Consider the following 26,569-nt stretch of genomic DNA (forward strand, 5'->3'; position numbering starts at 1 on the left):
GTACCTTTCTGGACCTTGAAAGTGTTGATTACATTGCTGTCGTACACCTCTCAGATTTCATCAAAAATATCTTAATTTGTGTTCTGAAGATGAACGAAGGTCTTACAAGTTTGGAACAACATGAGGGTGAGTAATTAATGACAGAATTTTCACTTTTGTGTGAACTAACCCTTTAATTTCTAGACACAAGTTATGAATTTTAGATATATTACTTATGATATACTTACTCAGAAACTAATATTCATCTAAATTGATCATTTTTATATCCACTTCTTTTGAAGTGTCAGTTTTTGCATTGATGCCCACATACAAATAGTGTTACAAGGAAAAGATGTAGGGTAGACATTATTTTGTCATATTATCATTTATTTAAAACGTCAAACATCAACTTTCAGTAACTACAATGAGGTCAACTAATAAAAATGTCAAGAAAACAGGAGCAATAATCAGAAGATTAGCAAACAAGATACTAAAGAGAATAGCTAAGAAAAGAATGTAATAAAAACAGTAAAAAACAAACAGCAGATAAACAGTGACAAAGTCCTGTTTAAACTTATTTGCATGAGTAGCAGTAAGTAGTTATAACAGCGTGTGACCTACAAATGTACATGTTACACTTGTTGCACGTAATACTGGTTTTTGTACTCTTCTTTGATTCACAGACCTGACACCTTTTCCTCTTGGAGGGGGTTGATACTGGCGAGGGGCCGGATTCTTTGACTTCAAGAGAGCATTTGCGTGCTTCCATCACTTTTTTGTACGAGGGAGTTTGGGGGGCGGCTTTGTTTCTCAAAGAGCATGCTTGTGCTTCCTTTACCATATCCTGAGAGGCTTGCGTGCGGGGAAGGCAGTGCCGTCTTTCCATGTAGGGAGTAACCAAAGCTACCCCTAGCTCTTCCAGAAAGAGTCTCCTTTTGGTGTTCCTCTGTTTGTTCCATTTAGGATTTATTTCAGTCCAAAGTACAAATGCATTGTAGGCGGAGACATCTAGCATGTTAAAGAAAATCACCATGGGCCAACGACGTGTCATCCTTTGGCAGGTGTATGTGGCCACCACCTGGAAGTGAAATAACAAGCCAAAAACACAAAAGCTTTATTCATCAGCTCACGATTTGTGCAATTTGCCCTTAAAGTCATGATAAGATGGAAGTAGTAACAGATCTTTTCTTCTCTATTGTGCACATCCAGGTGTAACACATTTTTTAAAAAGAGATTATATGCACGGATGAATTGACCCTTCGCCGGGAGTTTGATTGACAAGCGATCCAACCAATCATAACGCCGAATCCGCCACTTTGTTTGACAAAGCAGTCCGGAGTTAGAAGATTAACCTCGATGGACTTGAACTTGAAAAATGGTGTGTACTGACGTCTTTCCACATTTGAACAACATTCCTTCTCATGTTCATTCATGTTTATTTGATGCTATAAATGAACTAATAGGAAGAGATGATTGATTGCATGATCGAGGCACTACAGCAATCTGTCATTAAAGAGCCACAAAACGTTTTTTATTGTTCAAATTTCTGACACACTTTTACTGTTATCAAACATCTGACGCCACCCACTCTGATATGTGCTGCGTGCTTTTCTCTCAGTAACAAAATAAACACAACAAAAATGAGAAAACAGCAAGCACTTTTTTTATAGAAAGCATACGATAAGCATCTGATCATAACATCATGGGCATGTTAGCAGGAGCTCTGCTAATTATCACTCCAGTAAAGTCATGTCATGTTTATTTATATGGCATTATATTAAATAGATTGCTTAAAAGCATGCAGATTTACAGTATCAAACATGAAAATGTGTCAGTGCCTCATTTGATCAGAAGCACAACTTAATTTTCTACTATAAAGCGGCTTTCCAGTGTGTTTGTTTTCACCCGTGGAGATCTTACCTTGACGGATTAAACAGATAAAATGAGTGAGAGAAGAGCTCCACGTGAAAGAAGGCGGAGCCTCAGAGCACACCTCCTATTACGTTATCATCATAGACCAATGGTTGTGCAAAAGTGTTTTGTAGCTAAAGCGATTTCTAAGATTGCACTTGGGCAATTCATTTTGAATTCCCAAAACGAACACAAAACAAACTTAGTTTTGGCCTGATTTTGTTCAAAATGACGTCACATCAGTTCGTTCTTCGATTTCGTTTGTAGTATATCGGGGCCTTAAGATCTATAATATGCATTTGGAAAATAGATAGGGTTACATTTCATTTCATTTCATGCCTATGTATAATGTATAAATAAATCAAAGTAGTAAAATACCTTGTCAAGGGTGTCAACTCCACCTTTGGTCTGGTTGTAGTCTAGGATTATTTGCGGCTTCTTGTGGTCTTTGTTGCTTATTGCGGCATCTCTGTGAAATGTGCTCATCAAAAGCACGTTTTTATTTTTTCTGGGACAGTAGGACACAAGAGCGTGCGTCTCTGTGAAGGCGAACATGGATGAGAGTCGGGGCCGGTCTTTTTTTGACAGGAGCGCAGGTGGGAGCTCAGGCTTGTTTGATCGGACTGTTCCGATCATGCTCATTTTTCTTTGGAGCAACTCTTCGCCGAGGGCGTACGAGGTGAAAAAGTTGTCACATGTGATGGTGTGTCCCTGGAGACCAGAGGTCATGTCCAAGACCACACGCATTCCCTGGTTCTTTTCTGGCTTTCTGTCAGCAGCTTTCCCAGTGTAGATCTGCATGTTCCATGCGTAGCTCGATCTGGAATCGCACGCCGCCCAGATTTTAATTCCGTACTTGCTCGGTTTACTCGGCATGTATTGTTTGAAGGGACAGCGACCTCTGAAAGGGACCAGGCACTCGTCCACAGTGACATTCGGGCCTGGATTGTACATGAGCGGCAGGCGTTCGACCCATTTTTCCCAGATGTCCCTTACTGGTGCCAGCTTGTCACGTTTCTCTTGGCCAGGCCCTGCACCCCTTTTGTAAAAGCAGAAGACCCTCGACATCATGGTAAAAGTTTTCATTGGCATGGTAGCACGAAAAATTGTCCTCCCCGATACACTGTTCCATAAGCTGCCCAAAGCCTCATGATGGGATCGATACACGCCCGCCAGAATCAACAGACCGAAATAGGCCTGTAAGTCTATCCAGTCCAGGTTCTTCCAGGCTTTATTAAACACACGTTTCCCCTCTAAATTGGTCATTTCAATCAAAATCTCTTTAATTTCATCTGTGAAAAACAATTCAAATGTTGATTTTATGTCTTCGGCATTGGAACATGCAAACCTGGTTGGTCCAGGGGTCATTTTTATGATGAAACGAGCTGGTGTTCTCCCTCGTCTCTCAGAAGGAGTTGTTGAAGTCCACATTATTTTCCCGTTTTTGGACTGGTAAGCGGCCTCCACCTCAGGAGGGATCTCTTCCTCTCCCTCTGACTCTTCCCCATCAGTAGAGTGGTAGTCTGGGTCGAATTCTGTATCGTCCTCTGTTTCAGACTCTTGATCGAAGAGCTCCTCTTCAGACTCAGCTTCTTCTTCCAGGTCTCTTTCCTCTTCCATTAATATATCACTTGTATGTAAGGTCACAAATCTTTCCTCTTCCATAAATCCATCGCTCTTATGTAGGGTCGAATCTCTTTCCTCTTCCATAAATCCGTCTCTTGTTTGTGGGGTCGCATCTCTTTCCTCTTCCATAAATCCATCACTTGTATGTAGGGTCGCATCTCTTTCCTCTTCCATAAATTCATTGCTTTTATGTAGAGTTGCATCTTTTTCCCCTTCCATAAATCCATCACCTTTTATGTAGGGTCGCATCTCTTTCCTCTTCCCTAAATCCATCACTTGTATGTAGGGTCGCATCTCTTTCCTTTTCCCTAAATCCATAACTTGTATGTAGGGTCGCAACTCTTTCCCCTTCCATTAATCCATCACTTGTATATGGGGTTGCATCTCTTTCCTCTTCCCTAAATCCATCACTTGTATATGGGGTCGCATCTCTTTCCTCTTCCCTAAATCCATAAGTTGTATATGGGGTCGCAGCTCTTTTCTCTTCTCTGGATTCAAATAAACGAACCAGGGACTCCACAACACTAAACCGTCTCTTCATTGTGCAGCTACAGAATGAACTGCAAACAAAGGTCCAAGGAAGCCAATTTTATTTGTTATATTTTTTAGGATCAAATATCCTCTAAGAATAATACAATGAAACATAACGAAAAACACTTTGGAAAGACATTTTGGTGTCTTTACTATTATTAATTAAAAGATGACACTTTTCTTTAAAGCTAGTGATGTGTTTGTGTGTTTAGGGTTTAGGGATAAGGCTAGGAGATGTCATAATGGAAATGTCCTCATTTAAGTAGTCAAACAAACTTATTTGATGCCTATAAAGTGGATGGTTTTGATGCAGTGGATGCAGACACACTCTGTCAGTGTAAATCTAGACTAAAAATGCATCTCTTTAACCTGGCATACACATAACACATTATAAATTTATATTTTCAAATCCGTTAAAGGATTATTAGGCTGCATAATTTAGTTCAGCCGGAACCGGGAACACTTCCTATAACACCAGATGTACTCGTTACATCAGAAAAAGAATGGCATCTACGCTAATATTAGTCTTTCTGTTTATCCAGATGAGACCAAGGACCGGCGCCTTGATACGACCACAACGCAGCCCTGAAGTATCAGCCGAGATCGAGTCAACTAGATCATCCATTGTGAAGGCCTCATCGACACGACAGCCAGTGCCACAGTTTCCTCAAAATTATAATCACGATTATTAATTACGTTTATTCTATCAAAAAGAGTAATGTAATTATGGCTATTTTGCAAGTTCTTTACCAACCTACAATTCACCCAAAAGGCCTGTAGGTGGCGTGGCACAACGACTTAATTTAACCAACTATGATAACTTCGTTAGATGGTAAATCAATACAAAACATGGTTTTGGTGAGCGCTTTGTAATATGTATTCACATTAGATTTTAAAGCAACAAAATTCGTTTGCAATAAGACAAACCAGATTCAAATTGCCCGGCAAATTTGTAAAGCAAAGAACAATCATTTCTAGCTGATCAACATTATGAAAACTGGTAAAACCTTTAGGAACTTCAAAAGATAAAACAGCGAAACTCCTAATATTACTTCCAATATTTCCAAATTATGTTCATTTTCATAGAGTGGGCCAATATCGTGACGATTATTTAAAATCAATCGGGAGAAGCAGATATCGTTATCGTGATTAAAATACGATTAATCGTGCAGCCCTAATTTAATTTAATTTGACTTGACATTTGATATTCAACAGTATTCTTGACATTTATTCAACAGTGCTTTGATCTGCCTGCATTGACACTATTCTTTAAAAGGAAAATTATATACCAATTATCAATGTAAAGCTGCTTTGACACAATCTGCATTGTAAAAAGCGCTATATAAATAAGGGTGAAAAATGAAAAAATGGTTTTGAAATCACAGCAGGCGCAATGATATTACGCAGCATCTCTCACAAATGTCTCCATGGTTGCAAGGCACGCTCCCTGTGCTAGCAGGGGGTCACAGGCGCTGTGTAATATCATTGCGCCTGCTGCACCCATGGTACGGCAACAAAGTTCCTTGATCATTACGCCATAATGAGAGTATAGTTCCTTGTTATATCTGCCTAGAAAATCGCAACTTTTCATTTTCCGGCGGTCTTAGTACACGATGTAACTACAGAAGAGTTAAGTTTTAAATAGGAAAAATATTGAAACTCTTTGGTCATTTTTAAGTGAGATGCTAACGGTCTAATCAGATTCAATGAACTATGCTAAGCTATGCTAAAAGTGGTACCGCCAGACCTGGATTTGAAAACAGTAAAACTTAAATGTTTAAGTCTAGGGGAGTTGGAAAATTAGCCTATTTTCAAAAAAAGTGGAGTGGAGTGTTCAAAGGAATAGTTCACCCATGAATGAAAATTCTGTCATTATTTACTCATCCTCAAGTTGTTCGAAACCTGCATGAAGTTCTTTGTTCTGTTGAACATAAGGGAAGATATTTTGAAGAATGTTGGTGACCAAAGAGTTTCTGGTCCTCATTAACTTAAATAGTATGAAAGTAGAAAAAAATACTATGAAAGTCAATGGGGACCGGAAACTTTCCTGGAAAGAAATTAATACAGGTTTGGAACATCTTAAGGGTGAGTAAATAATGACACAATTTTCATTTATGGGTGAACTATCCCCTTAAGTTTAATGACAGACATTCTGTAATATGATTAAAATCACATTTTATATAGATGTCACTGTTAAGAGTGTAAGGAGTGAAACAAATAAAAAATTATAAACTAGATAAAAAAGTTTGTCAAGAAAAATTCTGAAAGTTTTAAAAGCATGATGATTAAAGGTTTTCAGATTGAAGTTGTATTAAGTTTGAAGTAGTTTTAAAAGATTGAGATGTTAAGGTTTTAAGGCCATGCTGTCGATCAGAAGATGTTGCAAGAAGGTAACTGGTGTGTTCTGGTTTGTTGATAGGACACTGCAGATAGAAAGGGGGGCTTAAAAGCAGATCAAAGGCATAGTCTGTCTGTCTGTCTGTCTGTTTAGATTTGACTTTTAGACCGTTGTAGTTTGAACAATCTTAACTCATCTAAACATTCCAAATGAATCAATAGAATCAGAGTTAAAGGTGCAATAGGTGATTCTCTACAAACATTTTTTTATACTGGTTGAAAGTCTCTCATGTCCTCATGGGATAGTAAAGTGTCCATCAAATGGACACTTCAGAATCTCGCCGGAAGTAGTAAGTCATCCAGGTAGTTTTTGCCTACTGTTTTCAAATACTATATATTCGGACATACTACTCTTTGGGCGTACTGTTTTTCATAAACTATAAAGTAGGGAAGTCTGTTTGACGCAACATGAGGATAAGCTGTGTGGTCAATAAGTCGATTATCTTCTGCTTTTAAGCAGCTGACAAAAAGCAAGGCTGTGTCTGAAATTGTATACTATGAGTAGTAACTTATTTTGAATAAGTAATTTCTTAAAGCTGCAGTCTGCCATTCTTCCTCTTTGTTGCCATCTCTGTTTGAAACATGCGATTGCATTCTTATGCGGAATAGTTATCGTTACGTGTGTTGTCCCTCGGCACAGCTCGTCAGCGCGGATGAATCTAATGTTTGCTGTCAGTCACCGCACCAGTGTGGATACTGAACTTCAGAATCACAGATTCTACGTCTTGAAAGTATGACCAAAATAAGATTTTCACTGGAAAATATTATCTGAACAAGTAAGTAACATTTCTGCCACTTTTGTTCTGACCAACTGAGGAAAAAAGCATTAGGCCTACAATAAATTGCGCTGCTAATGATGATTAAATCTAACGATCGCTTAGATCGGATCACGTCAAACCGTGCAAATTATTATTGCTGTTATACTTTATTCTCAAATTGTTAATGTTAACAACATCCTGCGTCTCAAGCAGCTCCCTAGCTCGTGAATCAGTATATCACGTAAATGAATGTGGCTGATTCCCTGATCAGAGCCCTGACTACTGAACTAGGGAGCTGACTGAGACGCACATGTGTATTAGAGTTACCTGTAGATTTCAATTTCTGTATCCACTCCACAGTCCAAAGTCTTTTACTTTTTGACTACGGGTGAATCTCCAGTTGTCACTGATGATTTAATTATTTCAGCTGCTGTGAGAACAGACTATAAATGATCCGCTACAAGCAGCATCCTCACATGATAAAACCAACTTGCCTGGACTCCTTTTTTTCTGTTTACGGACGTGATGTAATGATGCAAAGACGAACTGCTATATGCTCGAATTTCCTGCGGAAATCCACCAGGTCGCTCTTATTTTAAAACATTTTTACCGTTGTAAATCGAGCTAAGATAAGGAGATAGTTTTGAACACTGGCTGGTTATGAACTTGCTCAAAAATTGATTTTGGATCATTTTTAACCAAAAAAAGTTATGGACTGCAGCTTTAAAGGTGCAATATGTAATATTTTCTAGAGGCCTATTCAAAACAAAGGCGTAGCTTGATGCAAGTTTGAGTGCGGAATCTTGGGACATGTGGTCTCCTTCTCACAGCCGGTGGAAATAATCGGCAAAGGACTCGCGAAGAAATCATGTTCATGGATGCCATTACTGTAGTATGAAGCAGAGCAGGACCGAGTGTTGTGGGAGCTGAACGAGGCCGCTGGAGCGATTGCGCAACACACGCCTCACGAGCAGCGGAACTTTTATTATGCCACAGTCGCTGGCGTCGCTTCCTCTTTTCCAGTCACGAGTATGAGGTAACACAGCTCTGTTTATCATATTAGATACATTTGAGAGTGTTGAAAATGTTATAACGTTACTATGTGTATTCACTCGGCGGTTGCTGTGAGTCACTTGTTTGAGACACATTGCAGTAAATTAGATCGATTTTCAGAATATCATATTAAATGCTGGATGGCTTGTGTTGATAAATGGCATGCAATTAATTTTAAAACGTACTGTATGATCGAGAAAATGCTATATTACTGTTACTAAAAATAAAGCTGCATCTGATTATGCTATGTTAGCTACTTCACAAAATAGTGTTTTTCTCTAAGGCGTGGTAACGCATGGTACTCAGAAAAAAAATGAAGAAAATTAGTTTTAAACAATAAGACTAAACGTGTTGAGCTATATAACAACAATTAGTTTTCTGTCTATAAATGTAACCGAACAGTTGTTCGTTCCCTTGTCTATTAAAACATGTAATATATTAAAGCATCTTTGGCGTTTCCATGGTTTCTACAAAATAAAACCGGAAACCGAGGGTAACGCGGGTATGACGCAATTGGCAGGCGACTCCTCACACGTCCCAGACAAGCGGCAACCTCCCCCTTTCTCTCGTGAAGCCAATACGGAAGTAACTTAAACTGCGATTCATCGCTGGCCGCTAACAGGCTCCAAAAGAGAGCATTTCTAGAGTCATGTTATTGGCCAAGTTCATAGCAAAAAAAACATGTTTAAAGTTGGTTCAAATTGTGGTTTTGGTCATACTTATTTTTGCCCTTATACAACTTGAGGGGGTAATTTTTATAACTTATCCGTTTAAATTATATTAAGCTTAAAGTTCTGCAAATTAAGGGCGTGGTCACTTGAGTGACAGGTAATTGCGCTGCTGTCTGTGAGCCGTATGTCACCTAGCTGCCGCTGAATTTGGCACTCAGCCGTATTTGTGCCGATATTTTATACAATTATAAAATATGGCTTGCTGCATAATATGCGAGACTGATTTGTCTGTGTAGATGTGCATGCATGGGGAAGAGACACAGAACACACGTTGTTGGATCGTGCATTGGCTGAAAGTTTTGGTTGTGAGATTTACTACAATACATGGCGGGAGGATTACAACTCTGACAGCACTGCTTGGATATTATAACTAAAACTCTGCACTATTTTGAAAAAAAATATACTTTGGACACGGGCCATTTGTTTGTTAATACGTCGTATACAGTTTTACAACATAAAGGTCTCAGATTGCATCCTTTCTTGAAGAACGTACGAGAGCAGATCATTCAGAAGAAATGTGACATGTTTTTTTGTTTTGCAATGGACACTCATATTTTACCCAAGTGCCACGGATTGGATTCATCTCGCGATCTCTATTATAAAGGTATGAAGTCCCATTTGATTTTCCATGTTGTTATTTGCACAACCAACACTACTGGTGTTGGAGGATTTATCTTAAAAAACACCGTAGGTTGACAGTAAACCTTTAGAACGTTCTGATGATAAAACTTATCTTCATTAATATTTTAGTCGTATTAAGATACATAGATAGCTCCTTTGCTGCTAACATGGTCACGTCGAGCTAGGCGGGCGTGGTTTCAGCAACCAGTCATTTCAGCTCAAACCACCTCCCCGTCTTTGCCCATTTTCAGTTATCCGGGAGTGACGTGCGGTGACGCGCAGCTAAGATGGCCGCGGCCTCATTTTCGCTTCAAAACTGCTGTTCAGAACTCTATGGGTGACGTCACGGACGCTACGTCCATATTTTTTTACAGTCTATGGTCCCAGAGCCTTGGTTAAAATTGCAATTTTCTCATGATTTACAAATAATTGGAAACATTTGTTATATTGTAAGTACTCAAGTGAACAAAATATATAACACTGGCCTAGTTTGGTTTTTGTATATTTTACTGCAAAATTCTTACATATTGTACCTTTAATGACACACTTCAGAATCTCGCCAGAAGTAGTAGGTCATCCAGGTACGTTTTGCCTACTCAGTACTGTGAATTCGGACATACTAATTTGTCACATACTGTTTTTTTCGCCAACTATATACCTACACAGAGGTATGCAATTTTGGATGCAGCCCAAATGCGCCTCCCTTGCAAGAGCATTTTAGCATGTGTCAGCATGTTTTCACCAGAGCCCCGCCCCTAGTGAGATGATTACCTTTGAACGTTTTTTTTTCTGTGTTCTGCATTGTGGCTGTTTTATTGATTGATTGATTTAACTCATTGTTCTCTTAATTAACTGCTACTTTGTTGTATTTTGTGAATGCATGTTTGTTTGTGTGTGTGTGTATTTTATTATTATTGCTTTGGCAACATTCTAAAGCCATGCCAGTAAAGCACATTTGAATTAGAATCTCGATTTTTGACAAAAAATGGATAAGAGCTCTCTCGCGTTATTATAGCGTCGCCCATTCATTTCTTTGCGTGTGTTCTGCATTATGGATGCGGGTTAAAACCGAAACAAAATGGCAGCAGCTGGAATGTGCAAAGATGCATCCATATACACGTAGCCTATATCAAATGCATTCTTCTGGTAGTGTGTGCGTGCGTGTGTCTGTGAAATAATACGTTGAAACGAACGCATAATGACATTTGAAATGTCGCCTAGTAAACAATAAACATCTGTGAGGCTTTTGTGGCTTTATTTCAAATCAAGCTTTGTGTGCATCTTACCTTATATATACACTATATTATGGATTGCACTCAAATCCTTTATGGAATCCTTTGATTTCCTGGTCTTCCCGTGTATTTCAGAAGCAGATATGCGTGAGGAACACAGATGCATGACATTAACACGCATTCAGAAGGAGACGTCCATGTGCCGATTACTGCAAATATCTATACAGTTTCCTCGAGTTCAGCGGTGCAGAAATTGCAGATAACAGACTATATTGTAATGGAGCAGTAGAGCAGTCCTCGTGTTCAGTGCACGCGCCCTCTGGTGATGCACATGCACAGTCGTGCAGATGTTGCACACAACAGAAGAATCATATCGAAGATCCGTGTTTCAGTAATGTTCGATGAAGGTATTTGTAAAAATTAAAAACAGTGTTGCAATCTAGCTGGAGCTTTGTAATAATGATATATTGTTTTTCCCCCAATATAAGGGGTGGGGGGTGGGGGGGGGGGGGAGAATAGGATTCCAAACCTTTAAGCCGAATAATGCACAAATAAAAACACTTATGCATTTATGCATATAAATAAATAACTACTTGATAATGTTTTAATATTGTTGAAGAATATATCTACTTGCAAAGGCCACAAGTTGCAGGTTCCCAGTACAGTGGGAGTGGCCTAAAACTTAGGTAATAATGTGGCGATCAGGGTTGCCAGGTTTGTATCCCAATTTCTATTTAAAGGATTAGTCCACTTTTGAAATACAATTTTCCTGATAATTTACTCACCCCCATGTCATCCAAGATGTTCATGTCCTTCTTTCTTCAGTCGAAAAGAAATTAAGGTTTTTGATGAAAACATTCCAGGATTATTCTCCTTACAGTGGACTTCAATGGACTCCAAACGGTTTAAGGTCAAAATTACTCATCCAAGATGTTCATGTCTTTTGTTCTTCAGTCGAAAAGAAATTAAGGTTTTAAATTTAAGTTTTTACCCAAACAGTTTACGCTGTATATCCTACACCTTCCCTATTCTACTTACGGAAAAATGTAACTGGCACTGTGTTCGTTACGGTTTTGGCGGAGGCACTTAGAAGGCGAACATTTGTTTATATAAAGGTTTATATATAAAGCTGCACTGAAACTGTAATTTTGACTTTCAACCGTTTGGAGGTCCATTGAAGTCCACTATAAGGAGAATAATCCTGGAATGTTTACATCAAAAACCTTAATTTCTTTTCAACTGAAGAAAGAAGGACATGGACATCTTGGATGACATGGGGGTGAGTAAATTATCAGGAAAAGTTTATTTGAAAGTGGAGTAATCCTTTAAAGGCCCTCTGAAGTGTCTTGGAACTCGCAGCATTATTCAATATGTTGAGGTGATTTCAACTGAAACAGGAAGACAGGGCGATATATCGAACAGCCCCTTCCCTTTTTTTAATATAGCCAATAGCGTTTTGTTTATATCAGCTCGGCCAGAGCCGTTAAACTCAGTAAAACCTCTGTTTCCTTCTAATCTCTAATTGTTTATCCTCCTAATCTCCTCTTATATCACTTTAAAATACAGCATTCTGCGCAGAATTTCAATGTCTGATTCCTTTCGTGGTCTGAGCCGACTCACGGATATGATCCGTTCTGTGCTCTCGTGTCCCTAGGCCAGAGCAGAGTGCTTGTGCTGCGGCGGTTCACGTGACGCTAAAGTGAAAACGGACTTCATTTGCATCAATGGAAAGCATTTTACACGTATTCATTTTTCCCTATCCTCTACATAGTGCACTATGTGCTATTCACCATGTAGAAACTAGTAAATGTGTGAGCAAATGACCGATTTCAGCTGCAACTTCAGTGTGTGTGTGGGGGGATGTCAGATTCTAGAGAGCATTTGATTGGACAGAAGATTTGATGAGAAGCTGAAGTGCGATGTGATGTCATGAAAATCCATGATCCATTTTAGCATAAGTTTTAAATGCTTATATCTCCTAAATGCAAATTTTGTCATTGTTTTGGAACACACCAGCTTATTCATAACATTAATGTTAACGTATTCATACTAAAAGATAAAAAAACTTTTGATTTCAGGGGGACTGAAACAACCTGCGGTAACAGTAGCGTGTTTACCCACCACGCAAAGCACGCAATTGTGTGGGGCCCCGCGGGCTTGGGGGGCCCCCGCGATTTCTCCCGAGGGGGGACCCCACGGTGGTGTAGTCTACGCGATACGCAGGTATATGCCTTTAAAAAGCGCGAGGATAGGGATTTGACGCTCGTAACGCTCAGTTCTACGGAAACGGCAGCCTGACGCGCAAGTGAACTGATCCTCTCCTCCGCTTTAATACCAGTTACAGCACGAAATAAACATGAATGAACAACTAAAGGAATGTTAAAAGATACAGGTCAACTTATCAAAATTCATATCATGTTTCATGTAATTGCGCTCAATCATTGTTTCATACGCGAAAAGACGTTAATAAAAACGCTGTAAACAAACAAACGTAATGTCACATTTACCTCGGAACAAACATTCATCATGACCATACATGCCATAAACTCATTAGTCAGCTAGAAAAATGAACCCTAGAGAGGAGCATTTAGCTTAATATATTCACCATATTACATATTAATTATATTTTTTAATGTTCTTTAACATATAATGCATGTTTGAATAAATCTATCAAGTTGACAGCCAATTTAAATGTTTATATTTCAAAAAACGAATTGGATTAGAAATAATTTTAAAGTTAGTACTAGCAACTTTATTATTATAAAAAAATCGTTAAGTGTAATTTAAGTTTGTATACAAATAAGTTCATTTTAACCTGATATCGAATCGAATTGCAAGCTTGTGAATCAAAATGCATAACTATAACAGACTGGCAGGAAATTATACAAAACAGAAAACAAAGTGATACAGGGTGATATTGTGACATACTGATAAGCCTCATCTTTCCATTATTGTTTATAATAGTTGCAACCTGCACTCTTAAATGTGCATTGAAAATTGCCAGCTGATAAACCCCCGGGAACGTGATCACGGGGCCCCCTCCTGGAGATTTGCTTAGGGCCCCCAATAACCTAAACACGCCACTGCGCAGTAAAAGTGTAAAAGTAGCCCAATTCTCGGCAAGACTTGGCAACATTGCTGGTGATAGCACCACCAGACCTATGCAAATGTACATTGGTTGAAATGCATCTGGTATCAGTTTGCCAACTATTAAATTATTTCATTTTTGCAATCTTTAAAGGTCACTAGTGTGCTGTGGTCAGAAGCAAATGGCGGCATTTATGTCAGTCAAAACTTTATTGTAAATTAAGTGGAAAATAAAAACGTGACAAGGCAAAAATGGTTACAAACATTTTTTGTCAATATCCATATTTGACCACTAGTGGCCGCCACAGACCACTGACACATTTTGGCCACATTCATTCACTATAATTCAATAAAAAAATGACTGTTTCCTCCCCTATAAATTATTTCTGAAACTATATCACACAATTCGTTACTAAAAGCTTTTAATTTTTATCACAGCTCAACTATTTTTCTGTTTCTCCCCAGCAAGGCACTGCAATTTGCCTGAAAGACGAGTGTTTTATAATAAAACTTAATCTGCAACAAAAGTCCTCACGCATCTTTCCATAAATCCACTTTTCCATAACTTTATCTGATACGGCTTTTTTTTTTTTTTTTTTAAAAATTGTTCTATAACCTGTTTACATTATACAGATATCATGTCAAAAGTCACTGTAATTTAAGTGTTTGGGTGTAGCTTTGTGTTGAATTGCCTCACCCATCATCATCATCATCACTAGTGTGAGATCATCCAGACAAACAAGAAATCCCTTCATTTCCCATATCACGGAGGAATGCTTGACATTAAAACGGTTCAGGTAAGTGAATATGATCACTTTATTTCCTCTAAAGCTCACTGTATTGAGCTCATGTGTGTTGCATTTACAGGATTAGCTCCTCTGGCTAATGTTGGCTAGCAGACAGTTATGATGTGTTATGATGTGAAGTCACAGCCACGTAGAAACACACATATACTGAATTTTTGACTGAAACTGATTTTTATATATGTGTTTAGAGGGATATAATGTGAAATTCATGGATAGTTTTTGATATTTGACAGTTATCGTTTGGCTAGTTGTCGTTAGCTCGCTAGAATAATAAACAATAACAATGTATTTTGTCATTTTAACAATAGAGTCCAAATCGATCGAAATTGCTGATTGCATTAAGTGAAATAAATTGTTAGTATTACTTAAAATATTTAGATGATAATTAAAGACGTGGTACTGCCAATGTAGTACCATGGTAACGTTACTTTTTTTGGAAGATCTGAATTGTGTAACAGTTAAGTTTTATTGAGTTTCATGTTGTGGATTAGCCTAAATATAAATTATTTTGTATTCAGGATTAACTGTCATTAACTGACACAAATAGCCATGGTTACCATGGTAACAACAGTTCCTACCAAAGTACCATAGTTAGTTTCTTGATCATTGTTAATAATATAAAATCATAATTATAAATATGATTTCTTTCCCCCCTCCAGCATCCACTAACAAAAAAGTACCATGTTAAAGCCATGCATTTTTTATTAAAAAAATTCCACTTTGACAATAATGGTTTTTACCATGTTATGTATTATAGTTGGCATGAAACAGAAGTTTATAGACTGCATCTGTAATCGCATACTCTCTTGAGTAGGTACTTATTTTGAATAAGTACATCACAACGTCTAAAAAAAGTACACTCTATATACAAGTAGTATGAATGTAATCTAGACACACTACATCTGCCATGTTGTTGTTATCACGTGTTCTCCTACAAGCATCAGTTGCCTTGTTTCACTGTCATTCACAAATCCTTGCCCGTGGCCTCATGGGATACTAAAGTGTCCATCATATGCACAGTATCTCGCCGGAAGTAGTAGGTCATCCGGGTTATTTTTGCCTACTCTTTTATGAGTACTGTGAATTCTTTTGTCACATACTTTGTTTTTTGCCTGCTATATAGTGGGGAAGTATGCGATTTCGGATGCAGCCATGATCTTTTCTTCCCTATGTGACGTACTGTATATCAGAGTGAAATGTTTGTAACACTTTATTTTAGTGTTACACATGTTACTTGTAGTTACTGTAGTAATAACTATAAATTATGCATAATTACATGTAACTAACCCTAAGCCAAACCCTAATCCTAACCCTAACTTTATAGTAAGTGCATGTAGCTAATTATTATGAGTAAGTACTTAAATGTATAATTATACTGTAACACGGACACCTTATTATAAAGTGTAACTGAGATGGTTTTCGGCAAATAATAGTTTGCAGCAACAAGCAAAACTGTGGAATTAAATATTCATTTCTCTCTCTGGTGACATATGCAGGACTTCTCCAATCATTTAGTCTGCTTAAACCCCACCCCTGCCTGCTCATGAAAGACTACAACACGCCTTTTCTTTTTTGATAATCTGTTACACTTGTTGCTATTTCCATTTCATCACAACTTTAAAGGGATAGTTCACCCAAAAATGAAAATTTTAATTAAAAAAACATTAATTACTCACCCCCATGTCATTCCAAACCCGTAGGACTGTCGTACATCTTCAGAACACAAATTAAGATCTTTTTGATGAAATCTGAGGGTTTTCTGTCCCTCCATTGACAACTACCACTTTGATGCTGCAAAAAGTTAATAAAGAGATCGTAAAACTAATCCATATGAATTGATCGGTTTAGTCCAAATTTTCTCGATCGCTTAATATGCTGAACAGTTTGAATTTTGGCTTTTATTCACATAAACATTCATCATCTCACACATCAGTTGTGGTAAACGGAAGCTCAAGCATGTTCGCATGACATGCAAGAACCAATGAGGTTCATTCTCATGCGTCAAGTTTCATTTGAGCTATTGTTTATGTTCGCTGATCAATGTTTATATGTGAATAAAAGCCTAAATTAAATTTGTATCATTATATAAAGAGATTGAGTCACTTCAGAAAATTTGCACTAAACCGTTCAATTCATATGATTTAGTTTTACGATCTCTTTATGAACTTCTTGAAGAGTCAAAGTTAGTTGTGTAACTGTCTATGAAGGGACAGAAAGCTCTCAGATTTCATCAACAAGATTTCATTTGTGTTTCGAAGAAGAACGAAAGTCTTACGGGTTTGGAATGACATGCGGATGAGTAATTAATAACAGAATTTTCACCTAACCCTTTAGGTGGACACAGATACTTTTTGAGTTTTTAGGGGTTTATCATCACACAATAAAACAATTAAGCACAAATAAAATTGCATTCTTAACTTATATTATCATTTCTTCTGTCAGGGAATCCTATCTGGTCAGGGAGGGTTTCCGTTTTTCCAGGCCCTGCAGGAATAGCACATTTGTGTGCATAAAGCAGGAAAAATGAGTACAGGGAAGCCGAGTGGTCTCAAACCACCCACTAAGATTGGTAAACCGGCTGCGGCGCCAACCAAAACCTCGCCCACCTCAGGTGAGTAATTTATGGGTTACATATTAAATGCACTTGATTTAGCCATGACGTGCCTTTATTTATGCTGACTGCAGCTGGTGCCAAGGCTGTAACATCTCCGACCTCCAATACCGGCCAAGATGCGCCGTCAGATTTCGCTGTTGGCGAACGTGTTTGGGTCAACGGAAATAAACCGGGTTATGTGCAGTTCATCGGAGGGACCCAGTTTGCACCAGGCCAGTGGGCAGGAATAGTTCTCGACGAGCCCATCGGGAAGAACGATGGCTCTGTGACTGGAGTGCGCTACTTCCAGTGCGAGGACTTGCGAGGCATATTTACTCGGCCCTCCAAACTGTCTCGTACTCCCGTGGCAGAGCGTGAGGCCAATGGCACGCAGACTCCCACCAACAAGACGTCCGCCTCCCCTGCCAAAGATCCCGCTCCTGTCACTCAGACCACAAGTGCAACCACCAAGACCTCAACAAACCTAACCAGGGCCGCCAGCGAGTCTGCATCCAATCTGTCTGAGACGGATTCGGCCAAGAAGTTGCAGCGGGAACTGAAGTTGGGTGATCGTGTACTGGTAAGGCCAAATCTCTAGTCTGTCTTCACACTTCAGTGGCTCCTTGAGGGAAGTTTGAGGGAACGTTTTGGTTGCATTCCTTAGGTTGGAGGAACCAAGGCAGGTGTTGTGCGTTTCCTAGGCGAAACTGACTTCGCGAAAGGTGATTGGTGTGGCGTCGAGCTGGACGAGCCTCTTGGCAAGAATGATGGGGCAGTGGCTGGTGCAAGGTAAGGCCACAATTTGTCAGGATTACACAAGATCAACCCATGGAAACAGGACTTTCTGTTTTAAACAGGTTACTCTCAGGTTACCCTCTAACTGAACTGGCTTCATAGGAAGTGTACTGCAAGTACAGTGGATATAGAGTCTACACACCCGTTAAAACGGCTGTTTTTTGTGATGTAAAAAAATGAATCAGACAAATAATAACAGTACTGTTGCACATTTAAAGGGGTCATGAATTGAGAAATCAACTTTTCCTTGAGCTTTTGATATATAAAAGGTCATCGTACTATAAGAATATCCTGCTTCAGAACTGAAAACTTCCTTGTTAGTCCAATAAAAGCTTTTATTGACACTAGGCCCACGAACGACTGAACCTGGAATGTGCCTATAGATAGGTGAAACTCCGCCTCCACAGAAGAAATCAATGCCTACTTCATCATTGCAACATTAGCCCGGCCCACTGCCGTGTTAGTGAGATGACGAGGAGAGAAGAGCGATACAGGAATAAAAATAACATTACCTTTCAAAGGATCCTAATGCTAGGAATATGGTTATTTATTTTCATCAATGTGAATGTCTCAGTTGAGTTTTATTTATTTGTATTCGGTACATTTCACTGTTGATTCTTTGGTAAATCAATCGCATTTCAGCGCAGGCTTTATTAAACTGACAATGATATGGGGAATATTCTTCGTACGTCGCTAACTCACTTTGGCATGATCTTGGATTGTTCGGTTCTTCGACGCTCATCCTGGACTTGCTGTCATAGCAATAGGTCCGTAAGCTCAAACCTGCTCGGGAGCAGGCTTATTTCATGTGAACAGGATTAGATTGCATCTTTTTAAGCGGAGGTGATGCTTAAAGTCTGTCCCAGCCACTGCTACTTTCCCACAAGAGTACCCTAATGTAAACCAGGGACAATAATAATGATTTAAAAATAAATTTGCAAATAATACTATAATGCCGTGTAGTGTCATAATATAGACACCGACAGTTTTACTCTTTGAGAGATTCATTCATGAGGGAATAATTACGTAATAATTTTTATTGGAGTCTTACACACATGATGTACAGATGTCTATGCCGTACATGCATTTGTGCATTTGAACCGCGACAGATATTATGGGAGTGGCTTGATGAAGCGCAGGAGATGCAGATAACTTGATCTTGACCCTTAAGAAACTTTGAAAGTGAAAGTATGTTTGTACGTTGCCGTCTTGACTCCAGCCAATCGCTGCATTGCTGATCGTGGTTTCGTGTATCGATACATCTGCCCTTTTCATGGAACGCGAGAACACGCAGTAATCTTAGACAACTTAATCCAGATATTTTAATCCAATCTGCAAATTCGTTTGAAGAACCAAATTAGCCAGAGTTCAGTTATCACGATTAGAAGATCTGGCACTGTCAAATCATCTCAGATGTATTAAGTGAGGTATGAAGAATATGCCCATGGACTCGACAGTAATGCAACAACATGTAAGTAAATGTGTTCATTCTAATGCCTGATCTGATATTAATGATTCGTACAGTCATATGTTCTTTGTCTATGTGTCATTAAATCAAACCAGTGACTAAACGCTCAACTTCACATAGTTTCTCTTAGTAGGATGAAAATAATCTGTTATTTAAACTGCGATTAAATTATAAATAGAAAACGATCAAAGAACGCTGCCTTTACAATCGCTGGAGCTGTCAATCAAACAGCGAATGCTGGAACTGTCAATCAAACAGTGCCAGTTTATCAGTGACTGAGTTTTGAAAACAATAGAACAATGCAGCTCATGACCCCTCTAATGTAAAAATTACAACCTATGCAATGCCACAGAAAACCAAAGTGACAAAAAAATAAAACTTAGAAAACTAACTGCATAAGTGTGCACACCCTGAACTATTACTTAGTTGAAGCACCCTTTGATTTTATTACAGCACTTATTCTGTTTGGATAGGAGTCTATCAGCTTGGCACATCTTGATTAGGGAATATTTATGTATTTTTATGCTTCACTCATATAGGTATTTTCAGTGCCTCCCAAAGTATGGACTATTCGCTCCTACACACAAAGTCACACGCATCGGATTCCCGTCCACCACTCCTGCCAAATCCAAAACCTCCAGGCGCAGGTCGACCCTAAAGAACAGCCCCAGCGCATCCTCCGTCAGCTCCCTCAGCTCTGTCACCTCCTCAGTAGGAGGCAAACCCAGCCGAGCAGGCCTGGTACAGTCCTGCTTCTTTTGTTCACAGTTTATGTTTTTCTCCATATATTATTTGAAATAATACCTGTAAATAATTTTCAGCTCACAGAGACGTCTGCACGGTACGCACGGAAGATCTCAGGCACCACAGCCCTGCAGGAGGCCCTGAAGGAGAAGCAGCAGCACATCGAGCAGCTCCTGGCTGAACGGGACCTGGAGAGGACGGAAGTGGCTCGAGCCACAAGCCATGCCGGGGAGGTGCAGCAAGAGCTGGCGCTGCTCAGACAGGGTCAGGAACAGGTTAGTAGTTCTACTATAACATCATGAAATGAAAGTAATCATCTTGTGATGATAAACCAGACTCTAAGGGCCCTACTTTAACATTCTAAGCGCATGGTCTGAAGCGCATGGCGCAGGTGCACTTATAGTGTGTCCGAATACACTTTTGCTAGTTTAACAATGGAAAAAATGGTCAGCGTGCCAGGTGCATGGTCTAAAAGGGTCCTACCTAGTCTCTTAATGAGTCATGTGTGTGTTTTAGGCATAACATGCAATAAACCAATCAGAGTGTCATCTCCCATTTCCTTTAAAAGCCAGGTGTGCTTGCACCAAGGCGGATTGCTATTTACATGGTGGAATATAGACACCCTCAACCAGTTTAAATACATGTGCGTATTGCCACGATTGGTCAAATTTCATTCGTCATTACTGCAAATAGTTAATTCTGATACATGCAATGACTATCCATTATGACATGTAAATATTGCACCATTGACCTTAGACCAGGTTTTTGTTGGTCAATGGCGTAGTCGTTTTCAGTTGCCTCAAAATAGCAACAAGCCAACAATGCGCCTGAACACACCTCGTTTTCAGACCAGCACGCCCATGGGTGAACAGATGGGTGCGAGTGCATTTGCTATTTAAACAACTTGGGTGCTGGATGTGAAAATGATAACTGCGTCAGGCTGAAACTAGCAAAAAACTCTTGTGTTGCACCTGGCGTCGCATTGCGCCGGGTGTATATGCTCTAAGATGCACACAAGTGTTTTGAATCTTAAAACTTTGCATTTGTTTTTGAAGTACTCCCTCGAGATGGAAACCAAGTTGGACCAGTTGCGGAGACTTGTGGAGACTGCAGACAGAGATAAAGTAGAGTTGATGAATCAACTGGAAGAGGAAAAAAGGTAATCCTGATTTTTTAAAATACTTTACATGTTGCTTGATTATTGCAGAAGAACTTGTGAATGTGTTAAGACACATTTAAGGGCTTGAAGTGTACTTTTTATCCCACAGAAAAGTGGAGGACCTGCAGTTTCGTGTAGAGGAAGCTTGCATTACCAAAGGTGACCTAGAGGTAAAGTGACCCTATCGTATACGTTTACATAGAGAGAAACTGAATATGAGCTGTCCAGCGCAGTCACCTGTCGAAGATCACACTGTGTTAATGCAGAAATAATCAGTATTGACTTGTGACCACAATGATAGATAGATAGATAGATAGATAGATAGATAGATAGATAGATAGATAGATAGATAGACAGACAGAGAGCTAGATAGATACATTTTGTTTCAAGATCAAATCATGTTATTAAATGACAATATTTCATTGACAAGTCCTTAAATCACATTGAGTTTCTTCAAACAAGATCAAACTTTCTTAAAAAAACAACAACAAACAAATTTCGTAGCTATTTTTGCATTGACTCTTTGATGCTTTATTCACCTTACTGTCTTCATTTATTCATTCATTCACTCTTTCATCCCTGCATTCTTCTCTTTTCATCTTTGATCATTTTCACACATTTCATTCCATCATACTTTCATTCTTTTATTATTGACACCCTCAATCTCTCTTTCATCTGCTCTTTGAGCCTGTCACATCTGTTTCATGTCTTTGTGTTCTTGTTTTTTTTTTTTATGCGACCCTCCGTCTTCACGCCGCTCTGTGTGTGTGTCACTGCTGTCTTTGTCCTCATTCATTGAGGAGGATGATGTCAAGATCTGCATGAAGCTCTTCGTACTTGGCTTTTGGCTGGCACGTGACCGCGCCGTTGGTGTTGTCTCTCTCTTTTCCTCTTCTGTCTACTAACAGACGCAGACCAAACTGGAGCATGCCCACATAAAGGAGCTCGAACAGAGTCTTCTCTTTGAAAAGACCAAAGCAGATAAACTCCAGAGGGAGTTAGAGGATACTAGGGTAAATGAATCTGTCAGATGGGAGGGGCAGAGAGATTTCTCTTGGGGTAAAAGTCAGATCCCCATGCACCGAAGAGATTTTGCTTATTTTGGGAAAGTGATTATTTTTTATTCCATGATGGATTGAGGTAGGTCTCTTTTTTTTGTAAGCACCACTGGGTGCATCTCTGCAAGTCATTTTTCATCCCAAAGTCAAAAGGAGAAAATAAATTATTCTGTATAAAGAATATTTTTAGGTATTTTTTTCTCATGTCATTTAAGCACATTTTCACCATAATTCTCAGTAGCTTTCTGTAATGTGGGAAAATATATATAATTTAAATTGTAAAGTGCATTTTTAGAAGTATCTTTGTTGGTTTACACTACTTTTCAAAAGTTATTGGCTTTTCAGAAGTTAGGGATTTTTTAAAGTAGTTTTTTTAAAGAAAATGCTTCTGCTCACCAAGGTTGCATTTGTATGATCAAAAATTTCGGGATGTAGAATATGGTCATGCAGAATAAGGCATTAATATGTGCATTATAAGTAATAAACAGCCATGTAAGCTAATAAGCAACTAGTTAAAAGTGAGAATTGTTCCCCATACTAAAGTGTTACCGATGTTTCTTTATGTAGAAAATATATAGTTTATGTTAAATGCCTTCATAGTCTCCCAGTTTGGTCACACTTAGCAGTTGATTAAGTCTCGTCTCCTGCTGTAGGTCGCCACAGTGTCCGAGCGCTCCAGGATCATGGAGCTGGAAAAGGAGGTGTCCGACCTGCAGCTTCAGCTGAGAACTCTCCGGGCCGAGACCGCCGGATCAGCCTCTCCTCCATTACAAGACAAAAAGGTCCGTTCATCCCCTCCCTAATGGACCTAAATAACATGCATTATAACATTTACTTTTAGATCAGAAGACATTTACATCATAAGAATTAATCACTGTGTTCTGTGCTTTCTTATAGATCAAGGAGTTGAACTTTGAGTTAGAGAACAGACAGAAGGAGGTGCTTCTATTCCAGCAGAAACTCGCCTCCTCTGAACAGGAGAAAACATCCCTCCAGCAGCAGCTGCAAGATCTGGTAACACTGCTTATTTACTAACCTGAAAACCCTGGTTTTTATTACACACAATGATTACAGGAAAATGACACTTATTTAAAAAAAATGTTCTTGTGCTGTACATATGCCTCCTTCCAGCCCATATGGTGATCTAATAACTGCCTTTATATTATTAAATCATTTAGATGTGCCTGAGGATGCATACATTTCTCTGTTATATCATACAAAAAAAAAAAAAAAAAAAAAAAAAAAAAATATATATATATATATATATATATATATATATATATTAACTTCAGCTCTGTATTTTATTTTTAGTTTATTTTAGTTTATTACTTAAAGGGGACCTAAAATGCCCCTTTTCACAAGATGTACTATAAGTCTCTGGTGTAAAATGACGGCATGGCAACAACACTCTACTACAACAACTCTTCCTCTTCTCTAAAGCAGCCCAACATGGCCTCACCCCCTTTGTTGTGTGTTCTCGGGGGCGGGGTTTATGTAAATTTGGGGGTTTGTGATGTCACCAACCCGGGAAGAAGCTCGTTGTAGTCCCTACCAGCCGTTTGTTGTAGTCCTTAAATAGCGATTTCTGTAAAAGAAAATATCTCCCTTTATGCTCAAACACCAACACTACACACTACAGTTAAAAAAGTGAAATCGTAATCAAGGACCCCTTTAAGCATGCATAATAACTGTGCATATTTTAAAAATGCACATGAATTAAACCAAGGTATACATTTGTTTTCGGCCAGCATGTTGTACTGTACCAATTAAATTGTTTGTTCTGTTTGATTTTAGACAAAGAAGCTTGACACAGCAGCAGAGGACAATAATAAAGCAACACAAGCAATGCAAGGTAAGTAAAACATGACTCATCAAAAGCATTCAAATGCTCTTTAACTACCGTTAAGCATCTGATCCTTTATATATTTGCATCCTTGGCATGTGAGTCTGTGCCAGCGCGAACAGCTCCGCACAGTCATTTTTGCATGCTCATGAGATAAATCAGCCATTCCCAGCAGAGCCATAATTCACAACGGCACACTTTTTACTTGCTCCGCAATCCAATTTGTGTGAAAGTTTGGGGAAAATGATCATATTAGCACAAATACTGCTGCATGAGCTCCTGTATGACCTCCTCCCCTTCTTCGGTGTGGTGGCAGAATTGGAAAGGAACATGAAAACGGAGAAAGAGAAGCTGGATCAGATGTCCAGGGAGAAGGAGGACCTGCAGAGGGATGTAGCCACCTGGAAGCAGCAGGAACAGGTGAAGGGCGAAGAGAGAGAGCTTCAGATGAAGGAGCTGAAGGAGAAGTTGGGCCAAACAGAAGGAGAGTTGAGCAGAATCACAGAGAGGAGCGTTGAGCTGGAACGGCAGGTGGCGGAACTGAAAGCCTGCAAAAACCAAACCAAGGTGACTGACATTTAATACTGTAAAACAGACGCCCAGTCGTTCCTGCTGTGTTATACACTACCGGTCAATGGTGGGTAAGATTTTTAATGTTACAGGCACAATATGTAAGATTTTTGATCGATCTAGCTTACTGCAGTGCACCACCGAACGAACGCACAGAATAACGTTATAACATAATTTTCAACACACTCAAATGTATCTAATATGATAAACAGCGCTGCATTACGCCACATACGTTTGATGGAAGAAGCGGAAGCGGTGACTGCAGCATAATAAAAGTTAAGCTGCACTCGAGCCGTGTGTCGCGCTTGTCTCTCATTAGAGCTCCAGCGGCCTCGTTCAGCTCTCACAGCACTCAGTCCTGCTTTGCTTCATACTACAGTAATATATTATATATTCATGAACATGATTTCTGCCCGAGTCCAGTCAGATTCTTTTCCCCTGGCTGTGAGGTGAAGATGACAACTCCCATGATTCCGCGCTCAATCTCGGCGTCATCAAGCCTTCGTTTTGAATAGGTGACCTCTAGAGGCGAAAAGTTACATATTGTGCCTTAAATGTTATTTGTAAAGCACATTAGAATGATTTTTGAATGATCATGTGACACTGAAGACTAACTAATGGAATCAGAAGCATAAGAGACTTCTTTCAAAAATATAAGTTAAAGGTGCTCTAAGTGATGTCACGCGTTTTTAGGCCAAAACATTTTTTGTCACATACAGCAAACATCTCCTCACTCTCCGCTAGCTTCCTGTCCCCTGAACACACTGTAAAAAAACGCGGCCTCTGTAGTCGCCACAAGCTCCGAAAACGGCAATAAAAACAAACTTGTGCAGCCTGGACCACAAAACATAATAAACATGCTCCAGCCAATAACCGACAAGAATGATTTTAAATGCGCGTTCATGACTGTTTCAGGAAGCACGGAGGGGAGGGGGAGGAGGAGGAGGAGGGAGGGTCTAGCTAGCCTCTGTTTTGTTTGACAACACTTCGAATGTCAACAGGAAGTTACTCCACCCAGGATCACTTAGAGCACCTTTAAATCTTAATTATTCCAATTTTTTTATAATATATGTAATCACTTGTCACTTATGATTTAATGCATCCTTGCTGAATAAAAGTATTAATTAAAAAAATAATAATGGCCCCAAACTTTGAACGGTAGTGTTACATAATATTTCATCAAAATTCAGTGAAAATATATTAGAGATTCAGAAATATTTGAAAGAAGAAAATGCATTATTCATTTACATTTTTTTGTCACCATTATCCTTTTAAGTTTTGGAAACAATTTATTATAATTTCCAAAGTACCATAGTTCAGTTATTTTACATTGCTTGAAGGAGATTGCATATTTATTTATTATGATTTTACAGTAATAACAAAACTTGTCAGGTTGGCCAACTCTAACATATCCATCTGTTATTAATTATTTATACAGTTAATATATGCCATAACAAGATGCCATCATGTTTCTCTGTGAGCCTTCGAAAGTGTGTCAGGTAGTACACTACTGTTCAAAAGTTTGGGGTCAGTAAGGTTTTTTTTAGTAGTTAATAGTTTTATTCAGAAAGGATGCATTTAATCGATCAAAAGTGACAGTCTTTACT

At 39.0% G+C, this 26,569-nt stretch overlaps 2 protein-coding genes across 3 annotated transcripts in view; one reads left to right on the forward strand and one right to left on the reverse strand.

Moving 5' to 3' along the window:
- Window positions 1-356: 356 nt before the first annotated feature.
- LOC125262426 (piggyBac transposable element-derived protein 4-like) lies at window positions 357-11,296 on the reverse strand. Its single transcript, XM_048181189.1, has 3 exons — window positions 10,894-11,296; window positions 2,269-4,076; window positions 357-1,057 (listed from the first exon to the last, which is right to left on the reverse strand). Exons 2-3 carry the CDS (start codon window positions 3,832-3,834, stop codon window positions 554-556), a joined length of 2,070 nt encoding a protein of 689 aa, XP_048037146.1. The 5' UTR covers window positions 3,835-4,076; window positions 10,894-11,296; the 3' UTR covers window positions 357-553.
- A 3,250-nt stretch (window positions 11,297-14,546) lies between these two features.
- Window positions 14,547-26,569, forward strand: part of clip1b (CAP-GLY domain containing linker protein 1b) — a 34,058-nt gene continuing 22,035 nt past the window's right edge. Inside the window, exons 1-13 of one of the 2 annotated variants that reach the window (XM_048181191.1) lie at window positions 14,547-14,723; window positions 17,175-17,343; window positions 17,418-17,905; window positions 17,990-18,114; window positions 20,128-20,329; window positions 20,410-20,607; window positions 21,388-21,491; window positions 21,601-21,661; window positions 22,400-22,504; window positions 23,203-23,331; window positions 23,447-23,563; window positions 24,344-24,401; window positions 24,709-24,959. In XM_048181191.1, coding sequence (XP_048037148.1) covers window positions 17,256-17,343; window positions 17,418-17,905; window positions 17,990-18,114; window positions 20,128-20,329; window positions 20,410-20,607; window positions 21,388-21,491; window positions 21,601-21,661; window positions 22,400-22,504; window positions 23,203-23,331; window positions 23,447-23,563; window positions 24,344-24,401; window positions 24,709-24,959 — 1,926 coding nt within the window. In that variant the 5' untranslated portion in view covers window positions 14,547-14,723; window positions 17,175-17,255. The remainder of the gene's footprint in view (window positions 14,724-17,174; window positions 17,344-17,417; window positions 17,906-17,989; window positions 18,115-20,127; window positions 20,330-20,409; window positions 20,608-21,387; window positions 21,492-21,600; window positions 21,662-22,399; window positions 22,505-23,202; window positions 23,332-23,446; window positions 23,564-24,343; window positions 24,402-24,708; window positions 24,960-26,569) is intronic. The other variant, XM_048181192.1, reaches the window with a different exon arrangement.

Source organism: Megalobrama amblycephala, linkage group LG2 (genome assembly GCF_018812025.1).
Source record: "Megalobrama amblycephala isolate DHTTF-2021 linkage group LG2, ASM1881202v1, whole genome shotgun sequence".
NCBI classification, from domain to species: domain Eukaryota; kingdom Metazoa; phylum Chordata; class Actinopteri; order Cypriniformes; family Xenocyprididae; genus Megalobrama; species Megalobrama amblycephala.